General features: G+C 38.9%; 1 protein-coding gene across 1 annotated transcript in view; it reads right to left on the bottom strand.

The window, feature by feature from the left end:
• LOC118427565 (filamin-C-like) overlaps positions 1-14,892 on the bottom strand; it is a gene marked incomplete in the record, with an annotated part of 99,051 nt that overhangs the window by 22,184 nt on the left and 61,975 nt on the right. The window contains 13 exon segments of the mRNA XM_035837403.1: positions 883-1,056; positions 1,649-1,822; positions 2,487-2,624; positions 3,019-3,105; positions 4,698-4,838; positions 5,430-5,603; positions 6,062-6,205; positions 6,651-6,734; positions 7,869-8,015; positions 8,376-8,552; positions 9,493-9,630; positions 9,979-10,056; positions 10,691-10,837. Coding sequence (XP_035693296.1) covers positions 883-1,056; positions 1,649-1,822; positions 2,487-2,624; positions 3,019-3,105; positions 4,698-4,838; positions 5,430-5,603; positions 6,062-6,205; positions 6,651-6,734; positions 7,869-8,015; positions 8,376-8,552; positions 9,493-9,630; positions 9,979-10,056; positions 10,691-10,837 — 1,803 coding nt within the window.

Raw genomic sequence — 14,892 nt, 5'->3', positions numbered from 1 at the left:
TGACCAATAAAATGTCACTGTGATTATTATGATTTAATAGACTGCAGTTGTTTTGCTACTGAAAACTGTGGACATACTTGTGAAACAATTGTGCAAGATCTGGTATGATTTGATCTAAAAGGAAATGATCTGTAGCTTTAATTGTGACCACATGAGTCAGAATATGATTTGCATGGTATACGTGAGAAGAAACCATATTTTATATGCTGTATTCACCATTAAATTTTGTTTTTCCTACTTCTTTCCTTATTCCCTTTTCCACAAAATAAACCTTAAACAATATCTGGTAGCCTAATGAAGCATAACGTAGATCACATGCTGTGCAGAAATGAAAGGAAAAGAAGAAAGCACACACCAGTGTTAGGGCTTTAAGTTAGTGCCAGATACACCAAAAAGCGATTAGATTGAAAAACCAATATTTCATCAGCTATGGTCCATCCAATTGGTCATAATCACTAAAATAACGAACAAAAATCACATTGAACATTTCTTTTTTTTTGTTGAATCTGACTGATTATTTGGAACTTTAAGTTTCTCAACTTGTCTGCCCATCTTTTTTCATTTGATCCCTGCTGAACGCATTAGTCTTTTGTAAATGGTGACCTTATGATCAAATTCTACAAGCTGCAAGCATTTTAAATAGACAAATAAGTAACATGCACGAGGAGTGCGTTCAATTTTGGGAAGGACCAACGCACAAACCATAGCTGATCAAAACAGATTTTCAACCCAGGAAGAGGAAGAAAAGAAGCACCCACCATAGATTTGTAAAGACCACACTAAGACCCATCCTGGTTATCTGCTCTGATAGTCATCATTGGGAGTGACTATCAGAGCAGTTGTAAACTAACCAGGATGGTACCCAGACTAGTGCAGACCTACCCGTGATGATGATAGTGGGGTCCCCTCCAGTCTGCCCATGTGTGAGAACCCGGAACTGTGCCAGGCTGTTGACGGGGATGGAGCCGATCAGCCCCACCCCTGAGGCCTGGATCAGACCCACATCTGCCACGGGGACAACAAACTGGTCCCCACGGGATTCCACACCAGTGGGTGCTGTAAAAGGGGGGGGAGGAAACTTCATGTGAAATCAAAGAATGGACAAGTTCATTTTTCTCATGATTATGAAAATCAGCCTCAGCACTTTAAACATGGTGATCCATCATAAGTAGCTACAGCAACTCATGATCAATGCTGAGTCATTATAATAACAAATATTACAGTAACTGTAATGATGAGAGTATAGTTTGCAGCAAATTTACAGTAAACTCAAATGCACGTCAAGGATTTAACTACTTGCGTGATCAAAAGTAATACAATTGGTTTTATAACAGGCTTATTGTTTCATCAAAGTCACAAAATCATCTTGAACTTGACTTGCTCATAAAACAACAAATTGAGATATTTCAATCACAACAAGACATACATCTATTGTGGCCAATTTTAACTCATTTGATAAATAATGGGCCAGTTATGAAACCAATAGCATTACTTATTGACTCACTCATTTCATAAGGTGTCAGTATCAGAGAGTGAATGGAGGCAAAGCCAAGCAAGCTTTCTCCTCAAAAAAATTAAACTTTAAAATGTTCGTGAACTAGAAAAAGAAGTTGTGTCTCAAGGTGAGAAAACCTGTATCATACAGTACCTGGAATGGCCACCTCGTTCCACTCCACCATAATCATGTGATCCACATTCTCCTGGGGCGTGTAGGTGACCTTGTACTTCCCACCCCCGAGATCCAGGATCTGGTGGGGAACCTCGGTCCGCCCTGCGTGGATCACCACACGGATATGTCCCGGCCCTGCTTCAGACGTGTCAACTGTGGTACAGAGATAGAAAAACACAGTACAGTAATGTCAGGCAGGCTGCATAAAAGTTCTACACTGGAACATTACGGCTCCAGATGTCTTACTGCAGTGCGATAGATGTGGGTTAGCTGAGGAATGAGTCCACTCTACTATATATGCTGTACAGTAATGTTGTTAGGTAAAGAACTCATCTTGAGACCAACTCATAACTAAAAAGAATCACTTTAATATGTAGGAAAGTGTACAGTTGGTACCTGTCCTTGGTGCTGAAAACTATTCCATACTGTTATACTGCATACTTTTACATGTATGTGTCCTAACTGTATTTACCACATGTTACAACAGTCTGAACATAGACAAAGAACAACCGTACCTTTGAATGAATGAATATTTTGGAAAGTGTACAGTTGGTAACTGTCCTTGGTTCTGAAAACTATCCCATACAGCATAATTTTATATGCCATAACTACATTTACCACATGCTACAACAACCTGAATATAGACAAAGAACAACCTTACTTATGAATGAATGGATATGTAGAAAAGTGTACAGTTGGTTCCTGTCCTTGGTGCTGAAAATTATCCCTTACTGTTATACTGCATACTTTTATGTGCCCTAACTATATTTACCACATGCTACAACAACCAGAACAATTAGACAAAGAACAACCCTACCTATGAATGAATGAGGCTGTCCCACAAGTCCTCCCTCCAAGCTGTGAACTTTGACCTTCTGTGCATCAAAGACCCTGACAGTGAAGGGACTACCCTGGATGTGGTCCTCACCCAAAAGCACATCAACTGTGTGCAGGCCTGCAGGGAAAGATGTTAAATTATGTTGTCAATTAGAAACCTGCAATGTATACATCCTTGTTGGTGATTGGGCAATTGTAGGTCTGTATTGTCTTGTTTTAAAATTCAACTGAAAACCTCAAGCGCTGACATCAAATTTGTTCAATAGACATTTATACAGATTCTCATTGATAAAATGTTACATGATTCTTTGGCATGATACTCAGTAAGTGGTAGATAGATGTATCTGGCCCATTTTATTCAAAATGTTTCATATTTCAATGTTCATGCTTCAAAATGCTATACCAATACACTTGGTAATGACTTGAATGTAAAGATCCTTAATGTAGGAGAGAAATTTGTGGCAGCTGTTGTTTCTACAATGTGTTTCATAAACCATATCCAAGAGTCTCACCACTCTCTGTAGGTTTCCATGTGACATAAAGGTGACCATGGCTATCCGGGCCCATCACCTCTACTGGTACCTGCCTGCCACTGGGAGCTTGGAAACAAACACAACAATCAAAGTTAGACAAATTGTTGAATGCACCCCTTTTAAGTATGTGCACCCTACGAACCCAACTCCAGTTTACCACCTGAACGCAATAGATATGGAATGTCTCTGGCAAGCAACATGCACTGTTGTTTAATCTTTTTCTATGCATATGAATATTACATGACTTATTATGTTAACATGGACATTGTTACATGGAATAGCTTGTGACAGTTAAACTGTAAAGTTACAAAAGTTCACTTCAAACATTTCCAGAGTTATGCATGTTTTTGGTGCAAGTTAGCTGTTGGCATGCAGTGCAAGACAAATTGTACGTTTTTTAACATTGTTAACTTACCCGTACTGAAGACACGCTGCGAAAAATAATTTGAAGATGGGTTCTACAAAAACAGCTTCCTGAGGGTTGTATCTTTGTGAGCGAGTTAAAATGATGACATTTGAAGGTTTTGATGGTCCACTAGGTGAGTATGTTATGCAGATTCTATGTTCAGTTGTTGGATGGGTTTAGTACTTCCTTCAAAATTGTAGTCTCCAAATTGTATGTTGTAAGACAGCTCCTTGACTTTGTGGCAAATGTAAAAACTCCTCTTAAAATGTAAGTATTGACTTTGTGCATAGGAATAATGCAAAGAGCTGCCCTTTTGTCAGATAATAGCAGCATTAGAAATAAACTTAGATCATAAAGTAATCAGCAAAAGGAGCAACTACAGACTTGCTTTACTTAAAATGATAAAGTTAGGGGAAAAAAACAAGGTGGCCACTATAGTTGTAAAACATCTATGGTAGAGGAATGCATGTGGAAATGACATATCATATTGTCTTAGTAGCACTTTCATACAGTTTTGAACCACAACAATCCAGTCATACTGTTTCTGACATGCTGCATTGCAGTGTGTGTGTATTCAGCATTTCCCACTCTCACAGGCATCTTTGATTCACTGTTAGTGGCATTGGCTTTCATGCAAAGCAGCTGTTAGCACATTCACACTCAAGGACAATGCTCAAAATATTGAACAATATCCAATTGTGGCTGCATGCTTGCAGATTCATGCCACAATTACAGAAGAAATGCAGAAGAACCATGAATTGAAATTATCTACAATAGCTGTAACAAACATCCCATGTCAGTTGTTTAAAATGACATGTACTGTATACAGAGCATTACATGTATCTTGCAGCCTCTTGGCTGTCCATATTTGTTGCAGTATCGTCCCAAGTCAAAACTTTCTTGATACAACATGTATATCACAATTGAACCTTTTTCTTTGGTTTACAATTGTATTACAATGTATTACAATTGATTGACAAGGATTGTTTTACGCAAATATCTTTAAAATATGGCAGTAATTTCATAAATTAAAACCTGAAATGAATGGAGAAATTGCACGGAACAAAGTCATATTTTGCAATCTACTTTAGAAGGGATACTCTGGTTACACAAAACACAGTTCAACAACAGATAAGCCTACACAAAGCATTACTGAACAGGGTCTGTAGACATCCTTTATAGTAACCTTTAACAGCACAATACACAAAGCTTACAAATCTTAAAAGGGTTACCCTGTGTGTGTGCAACTTACACTGGATGTTGACACTGATATCCCCCTTGTGTGCATCCCGCACACTGAAGCTGGTCAGGCGATTAATTGGGATCACTCCCAACCCAGGCCCACTTCCGGTAACTCTACCAGCATCCAGGATCTCACACACCATCGGGCAATCTGTAACAGTAGTATTGTACATGTCAGGTACATGATGTTACAGTTATCAGCAACATATTAGGTTAGAGGAAAGTATCGTTGCCCCAGTAGGACAACTTTTGGAGCGAGAAATAGGTTTTGATATTTATTCTGGGCAAAAACTCTTAAATAGAGATGTCAACTGTAATAATTCCACCAATGCCATAAAGATGCGACATCAAAAAACATTGTTATAGAGGCCTTCTCAAGGCTCAAGATTGTTTTGAACACCTGAATATCATTAGTGCATATACCTCAGGATTATTGATGCTACGTTGGTACGTTCAGTTAACTTCATGTATTTTTCTGATGTGGCCGTATTATGGCACCCGGTGGAATCATAAGAGTTGATGTTACATCTAGATAGTTGGTTAGATGACTTGAATTCTCACAAATAATTTGATAGTTGATTTTAAGTAATAAAGTATCCTAGTAGATTTCAAACGATTGAAGGTTCTGGTGTGACAGCAACACAACTTTCAGCACCAAGAACAGGTTTTAAACTTCATCCAGTGTAGCGAGCACAAGCACATTTTTGAAAGGTACAGTTTGATATGCACAAAGTAGACTTACTAGGAATGATCTGTCCATTGAACTTGACCACTATGAGGTGGTCAGGCAGGTCTCGCGGTACAAAGGAGCAGTCAAAGATGCCGTGGCCTTTTGTCTGTACGGAGATTGGCACGTTCCGACGCTCACAGGAGACACTGACATCGATGTGGCCTGTCCCAGCCTGGCTGGCATCAACTAAGAACAGAAAACATAGAAATTGCCATCAAGTTAATATAACTCATCTACTATCTAACACAAGAATAGCTAAATTTTGTAGGAAGAAACAATGTGAATTTCTTTGTTACAAGTATGTCACATACAATGAATCATCTGTAGGGAAAAATGTTCGATACAACATTTCATTTCAAAAGTGCATTTTTATGAAACATTTCTGATCAAATTCTAAAGAAGTTTGTCCATCATCTAATGTAAGATCCTACGATATCTGAAAGCTTTTCACAAGCAGGTGAGATGGCTAATATACGTTTACCAATTTGCCATATGTACCAACGTTATTCAATACATGTAAATTAGTATCATAATTACTAACTATCCAGCATCAGTCATTTTGTATGGAATTTAACACTGTCAAACACTTGCTTCAAGCCTTGTTCATCTGGCAAACTAATGCAAAGAAATTGAGTACTTCTCACCTGTAAAGTTCTCAGTCTTCCCAATCTGGCCAGGCCCCACTGGGTCTGGCCTGACACGAACCTTACTCACATCATAGGCATAGGCCGTGAAGGGGGAGCCATATATGGGCATGCCCACAAAGGTGATGTCCAAGGTGTGTTCACCTAGTTTTGTGAAGAAATCAATGTAATTCATCAAAACACGCAAAAAGGTAAAACAATGATGCTGCAATCTGACTAAATCCTAACTTGTCATACACAAAACCAGAGAAAGGGTAGGATTTATTCAAGGCATTCAAGAAGGGAAAAAGATGGTTTGAAATCAGCAGTTGATCCACTGTTTCAGTGTACAAGACAAATGAACAATGGTATTGTATGCTGCCTATCCACAACCAGAAGGTAAGGTAAAACAGGACTGGATGGTTCTTTGACAAACTTAAAGGTATCTATTGTAAGATCTGGATTAAGAAATATATTTAGAGGATGGATCAAATCTTTTCAGAACCATTAGTGCAACACACTAATTTTGTACGGACTCCAGGAAGAATGGATTTTACTCGCAATTTGTTAAGTCTTAAATTGAGATCAAAACAAACAGACAGACACGTACCAACTTCTGTGGGTGTGTACTCTGCCCTCCACATGCCTTGTCCCTCCCTCCTCACTACAACAGGCACAGACAAGGTGCTGGGGGCTGCAACAGCAGAAACATATCTTTGAATAACAATTAAGTAAAGCTTCTAGGAGGCAGTATGGACTACCTTTACACAATGGTATGATAAAAACTGTGGTCCTGTGAAAGAAAAGTAATCAGGCCTTGTCCTATGATATCAGAATCCTTCATGTAATGGCATGGACATTGAGTAATGTAAATCTAATCAACAATTTACAAACTTGAATTTGAGACTTTATTAAAGATAGTGGAATTACATATACCTACAAGTAGTCTTACTAGCACCAACTAGATTAGAAACTCTTGAGCAGAAAACTAGTTGGTAGAAATGCATTTTCTTCCTATGCTATATACTTTCAGGTTTGCCCATTATTTCTTGCCCATTCATTCACACACAAACATTTACACACACTCTTGTGTTGTCAGAATTCCTGAATCGTCCCACACAGGGGGAGAGGGGTCTACAAACTTATAAGTGGACCAAAAGGATAACATCAGAATGACAACTTTGTGTGGCCAAGTTAACCATTTGTTTAGAGGGTGAGTGCAAGATGCGAAGTGTACATGATTAGAGTAAACAACACCCTACCAAACTCACCTGTGTGTTAAGGACTTACCTTACTGTGTTTTCATAGCCATGTTTGCTAAACCAAGTCTTTTAATCATGTCAGAAAAAAATTGGTTCAAGGGTGCAAAGTGACAGCAGAAATTAAAGAAGTAGGTTTATTGGTTTACACAGCAACATCTCAGATAATGTCATTAACCTAACTATCAGGATATTTGTGTCTAATTGTTGAAGAGGGTTGCTGCAAAAAACATTTGACTCAATTTTGAATCCCCACTAGTCTTGAAAATGCTGTGTTATTATCAAATGTATTGAAGCAGACATTGTATGGAAGCTGGCAAAAAAAAGAACCTACACTCCAATGTCTGAAAAAACTATTAAAAAACAAGCCCACCAATGATAAATGTAAGTCAAGAAAGCTACATAACTAAAGAATTTAGAAGTTTATGAGTCAATCCCATGACATGCCAATCTGATACTATGTGGGAACCCCAGAGTAAAAAAAAGTGTCAATAGGAGTAACCAGTCTCTCATGCATCATTTCCAAACCCAGAAACCTTTGAGAGGAACATCAGCATTGTGAAACGTACACATTGCGGTGACATTGACGTCCCCGTCTCCTGCAGAGCGGGTGTCAATGTTGACCCAGGTCCTCTGGTTGATGGGAACACGGTCCAACCCATCTCCTGTGGCAGTCACCTGGGTAGCATCCATGATGTGGCAGTGGAAGGGACTCCCTGAAAAATAATAAACAAAGGTTATTGCAGCGTGTGTGTGCATTATAAAGAGAGTTTAGCACATGGGACATGTTCCTTACTCAGTTAATGATATAACTTTAAAGCTTGCTTATATCATGCTCTGTCTACACTCATTTGCTTTAGCATCCTCTGTCCTGAATGAATGAGTTAAAAGTACTTGGTACTCATATAGACATTCTACACATCCACCAAACTTGACATTGGTTTTGTAAGAAGAGTAGAAACAGTCTCCTGACAGGGATTCGAACCCGCACCAACCCGGGCCACCAAACCACAAACCCAATGCGCTAAACCATACGCCAAAAGCTCAGAACCATTGGTATGGTCAAAGTCAATTACCTGGTACAGTGTGCCCACTGAACTTGACATTGATGTCGTGTGTGTTGATGTCCCGTGGGACAAAGGAGCCGGTGTAGATGCCATTGCCGTAACCAGGACTGATGGTGCTGGGGACAGCCCTGCCCGCAGAGGTGACCAGTATGGCCAGCTCCCCCTCTCCTGCCTGGGTGCAGTCAACTGTAGGGAAACAGACAACAGCAGCATGTTAGGAAAATAAATTGGGACACAAACGGTATTACCGGTGCACAAAAAGTCAAAGTTCACAGCTTGGGGGGAGGACTTGTGGAACAGCCTCATTCATTCATAGGTATGGTTGATCTTTGTCTATGTTCTGGTTGTTGTAGCATTTGTTGAATACAGTTAGGGCACATACAAGAGTGCATTGTAACAGTATAGGATAATTTTCATCACCAAGGACAGGTGCCAAGTGCCACTTTCCTACATCTTCAAATGATTCTTTATAGTTTTGAGTTGATCTGGAGATCAGTACTTTGTCTAACAACAATTTGCAGTGTTTTTGATCTCTGATGGACTGGTGCAATGGCCGAGTGGATACAGTGTTTGCCCAGCATTTGGTAGGTTGTAAGTTTGACCCCCAGGTGAGTCATACCAAAGACTTTGAAAATGGTACATGCTGCTTTGTCTGCTCAGTTTCCACTCAGCATTTGGGAAAGAGTATGGAAGTTGAACTCACACCACTACAAGTGGACTAGCCCCCTGCTGTAGTGATTGCACTAATGTTGTGTGGCCCAGGGCTACTGAAATGAAGATGGACACTGCCCGATGCACCATCTGGTGTAGGAAGGACTTAAACTTAACTTGGGACATAAATCAATGAGAATGGTCCTGGTTTAATTCCTTCTTCAGGATCAAGTTCACTAGATTATAAATGATGATCTTAATTTGGATGTTCTTACCCACATGGGCTAAATGCGGCAATTCAATAGCATTACATGGGATACTAATGGCTATATCTACATGAAGTGCTACAAGTGAACAATGGATAAACAAAACATCTAGAGCTATGCTATCAATATATCTATTGTTTACGTGCCTCTTCCCTCTTCTTAGAACAGGTGTAATTGAATTATAACTTGAAGTATTTTACTGTACTGACCCTGGAAAGGGACCTCCTCTCCAACCCTCCCATTGGGGATGTCCAACACCTTCACCCTGTTGGCATCATAGGCATAGGAACCAAAGGGACTTCCTGGGATGGTGTCCCCAGCAAAGGTCACGTCAATCGTGTGGGGACCTAGAACAGAAAAGATGTATTCAGGTTAGCCAAGAATTATCATGAATTGCAACATATTTTCCAGGATTGAAATACGTACAGATAAATGTTCTGAATGAATGACCTAGCTTTGTCTTTTGTTAGCCTGGAATCCAGTCTTTAGTCCAAATCAAACGGGGGCGCAACAAGACTGGATACCAGACTATATCTGTGTGACATTATACACATTAAACATGAATCCAACTACAGACTTAACAAAGATGTTTGTAATGCACATGATTTTGGGGAAGTTATCTTGAATCTGAACAGGTTTCTATAATTAGAGTACAGAGTTATGCAACCTTCAACTTGAACAAAAGGATAACTCACCAACTTCTGTGGGGACATACTCCACATCATATTTGCCTCTGCCACTGATACTACATGGCACACGTCTGCGACTGGGGCCTGAGAAAGGAAACATCAAGATGTAAACATACAAACCTACAAAGTAAAATATTAACTTATCAGCAAACATCTACTGTGGGAATATGCATCAATTTTAAATGTGATATTTGTTCAGAAATCTTCACTGCAGAATGAAATCCATTTTCAATACAGGTCAAGATTAAAGGTGCACTCTCACTGCACTTGTGTGAAGCTTGCGTCACTGCGGGGTTCGTTCACTGCGTCACTATTTTGATATTTTCTTCAATCTATTATAATCAAGATACTGCATAATACGCAAAAGTATGACTTAGAAGATGACAAAATACACAAAAAGTATGAAAATTCATTCTTTATCTCTGAAATTCGTTGAGTATCTTTTGAACCCACCAGTGACGCAAGCTTGACGCAAGTGCAGTGAGATTGCACCTTAAGGGTCTTTCATAGTCATTTGTTTAAAGCTCTACATAGCGTATTACATTGTTACGATAGGTATTGAAGAAAGATACAATTCCACACCATTCAACAATCATGAAAATGTTGAATACAAGCAACATTTAAGAATATAAGGACTCAAGAAATAGTTACTGTGTTAGTACTCTTAAAAGGAGATTCATACATTCAAGCAAACGAGCAAAATGTAAAATATTCTAACCTAAGACGTCGACCTTGAGCTCAGCGTCTCCTGCCCTAGTGGCATCCACGGTGAAGTTGGCAGGCTGGTCCACAGGCACTCGCCCCAGTCCGTCTCCTAACACTGTGATCGCACCTTGATCCACCACGTGGCAAGTGAAGGGGCTTCCTACAGTCAGGATAAGAAGAGGGGAGGCATTTCTTAAATGAACTGGTGACTAAAATAAATTTTTGGAGCTCATTGTCCTCCAATAAGTTACCTGCCATAATTGAGGAATCCCGCTGAAAGAAATGTTGTGCTGCATGTTCTGTACAAGAAGGGTCGCTTCTGAGGCAAAAGACACAGGTCCAGGGTTGGATGCAACTATCTCTTGAATACTTTTTTAGATCCTAGCTACAAATTGGGCTGTGGGGCAAATCTAAATTATTTTTATTGCCTTATTGTTATTGATGATCCCCTTCACCTTTCTGAAGGTAGGATGAATTTCCTAACATGTAATTGCAGTTTGCCTATGTTTCGTTTTCTGTTGGTGTGTAGTTCTCATTTAGTAAGCAAGAGGGCTCTGTGACGCTGCAACATGAGCAACACCATGCATAATATGTAGTTTCTGTAGCACCTTTTGTATCTTCAGCTCTTGAATCAATCTTAAGCAAGTTAGTTGTTATAGATGACACTTAAAATGTGTACTACCTTCTGATTCTGTTGCTTGTAGTTCTTTGTCATCAATCATTTCAGCTGTGTTATCTTCTTTATCCAAGATATGAGATAGGAAATCATCCTTTGACATGTTAACCTCACTTTCCACTGTTTCTGATTTGAGACCATGTTGGCTGGGATCAGTCCCCTCTGTGTTTCCAATAGATTGTACATTGACAGGTTCAACCTCCCCACTGACTAGCTCCCATTGAATATCAGGCAATGGCTGAGGAGTCGCGATAGTTTTCCATTCTACATTCTCCAATTTCGCAGAATCATTGCCAACTTCATCAACATTTTCACCTGGTCCAGTTTCTTCTGCTTCTGCTTGTTCTGTATTCTGTTCATCCTGAACTGGTCGGCTTTTGGTTTTCTTGACTTTTCTATGTCGTGACCGACTACTTTGTGGACGTCGTCCAAGGAAAATTATAGGCTGTGAAGGAATTCCCATGGGGAGGGAGCCATTTTGAGGAAGAAAAATAGGGGACTGTGGTGGTATAACAGTTTCTAACAGTTGACCTTGCTCAGGAAATCCATTTTGATACATAAAAAATGGTAGTTGCGGTGGCATGCCAGTTTCTAACTGTTGACTTTCTTGCTCAGGCAATCCATTTTGATACATAAAAAATGGTAGCTGTGGTGGTATGCCAGTTTCTAACTGTTGAGTTCCTTGCTCAAGAAATCCATTTTGATACATAGAAAATGGTAGCTGTGGTGGTATGCCAGTTTCTAACTGTTGAGTTCCTTGCTCAAGAAATCCATTTTGATACATAGAAAATGGTAGCTGTGAAGCTGAGCCAACCTCTACCTCTTGGTTCACTTGTTCAGAGAGTCCGTTAGGGTATGCAAGAAATGGTGGCTGAGGCAATGCACCAGTTTCCACCTGTTGGTTTTGCTGTTCAGTAGCTCCATTTTCATGAATAAGAAATGGCAACTGTGAAGTGTCCTCCGTTTCCACCGGTTGGCTTGTCTGACCAGGAGGTTCTTGGTCAGGTAAGACCCATCCTTTCGTTGGCGCCCCTGATCGGTCAGTAATGAAGTTGAACCCTTGAAGATATTCCCCTCCCTGTTGCAGCATGTTGAAGACTTGGTGGATGGTAATCCTCACAGCCCCATGTTATTCCGTTAATGATGATTCAACCTGTCTCGCCTCCTTGGTCACACTTGATCTCAGTAACAGGTTAACACTTGCAATTTCAGAGTTCTTGCAAAATTAGTGCTATACTGATCTTCATTGATGTAGAATATAATACTCCTGATCCTTACATGATGGTTACTGTGAAATTATTTTTATACATGTAGAGGTCAAACAGCTCTGAAGGGCCCCACCTTAAAACATTATTCAAATTGAAAATTTAATTGTCTGTACTGTATGTAGTATTATTTTTAGAGACATGATTATTTTCGTGTGCTTTTTGACATTTCTGCTAAAAAGTTTCTTGATTCTTTATAACATGAAAAGTGTTTAAATGAGACAAGTGAATCATTTCAAAGAGTTTCAGCAAATATTCAATGCAAAGATTTCCTGATATACAGTACAACCCTTGTTCCACCATAGAAGCTGTTCTTAACATACATGACTCTCATGGGAAATTGAGAGGCAAAGCTAATATCAATTATATGTTGTCACAATGTTGCCTGCAAACAATGGGACATTTTTCATAGTTCTTAATAATTCATAACCTTGTTGTTACACCCTTCATCTGAATGGTCTTTGTTTTGTATGAGTAAGTCCGTAATGAATTATTCAAGGCAAAATTTCCAGATGGGGGAATACCTGATTCTCCAAGGACAACATGTGTTGGCACACCTATTAGTAATTATCTGTCAGCACGCTGTACAAAATATCTTCCTTGTACTCTATACAAATGAACAAGTCTTAGCAATGCCTTATTTTTACAGTGCAAAATCATAGGTACCCCTTCATTTGTCAAGTGAAGGGAATTTTGCTTAAGGTTTTTTTTTCAATGATGTCTAGTCACAATTGTTACCAACAGGCAACAGTACAATTCAATAGGTTGTAGAGTTAGTTGAAAACCATAAGACATCTATAACAGTGTTATGAGACATGTATAAAATTTGGAATTGATATTGAAAATCATTTAAGAAGAGAACATTGATACTTGATCAAATGTTAACATGCTGTCAGTTTTAAGAGGGGTTGTAGGGTCATAACTTATGTTCTCACAGAAATATTGCACAGTTAGGCACATTTGCAGAGCTGGCAATACTGTGTAGTTGAGGTACTGTCTTTCTGCTTGAAGTGTTTAATATATTGTTGACATCACAACTCATCTTTTATTCCATTCCCTTTTGAAAGTGCGCTCTAATAGTTTTATCCAGCTCCACCCACTATGACTCAAGGATCCTTATCTGGGTGTAGCCATATGATTTTTCCTTTGAATGTTTATATCTGTTATTTGTGGCAACACCCAGTCAGTATGACCATTCAGTGACTTGTACTGGGTGTTGGCATCTTTAATTGTTTGAAATACTTCAAGTGTAGTGGTATTCATTGTCGTCATTTGATGTCCAGCAAGGATGGTATAGTGGTTTTCTTAGCCTCCATTACAGACTTTGAACAGAGCTGGCTTTTATTTGATGATTTTCAATGTTGGCTAGGTTCTCTTTTGTCGAGAAAGGGAGTGGGTTTTCCATGTCTTCAAGACAAGGCCCATGGTTCCATGTTCTAACTAAGGTTTCTTGAACTTGAATGTACCGGGACAGAAATGACCCAAATTTTTGTTACAATAGAAGTTGATGTCAAAATTGATGGTTAAAACAAGTTACATGCATTCTGTTCTGTGTGTTGGTAAAAAAGACTATGATCAAATGTTTCATATTGTCTTGACTTATGTCATATCATATCTTGTCCTTGTTGTATTATAACTTATATTCATATTTCAACCTCTTAAACTGTCATAATGTAAAAAGAGTTAATAGGTGGGGTGTCAAGAACAGAGGGTCACCATTGATAGCTAGACAACAAGTCATAAATTGATAGTTTCTCATGTTTTGGGCATCATATCAGTACCAATCAGATGAAGCAAATAAAGGGTGTGCATGTCATTTCTGGTGTATGAAATATTTCGATTTTGGTAATCTAGCTATCGAAAAAGGGAAGGTCAAATTTCTGCCATTTGGGTGATAATATATTAGAGCAATGGCAGAAATTTGAAAGTAGAAGATAGTAATTTCTACTATGTAATTTTCTAACATTCCTGATAATTAGTGATTGAAAAAACACAGGAAAACACACCAGCCAATTTAGCATGTCACACCAAACACCCTTTATTTTGTCTTCTCCGATTAAAGATATATTCATCATGGTATAGTTTTGATTATACATACTTATTTGCATGCATAAATGAGTTCTGAAAGGTGAACCTTCCATTGTTAATGACACACACACATTCTTGAAAGACATTATATTCCGAATATCATGAGTTATTTGCAGATTCATTAGGCACAATAAACAATGTTAGTTTCTGTGAATATTTGTCAACTTAGAGACAGACTCATGTCTA

This window comes from Branchiostoma floridae, chromosome 12 (assembly GCF_000003815.2).
Source record: "Branchiostoma floridae strain S238N-H82 chromosome 12, Bfl_VNyyK, whole genome shotgun sequence".
Lineage (NCBI taxonomy): Eukaryota > Metazoa > Chordata > Leptocardii > Amphioxiformes > Branchiostomatidae > Branchiostoma > Branchiostoma floridae.
This window is presented reverse-complemented; position numbering and strand designations above follow the sequence as displayed.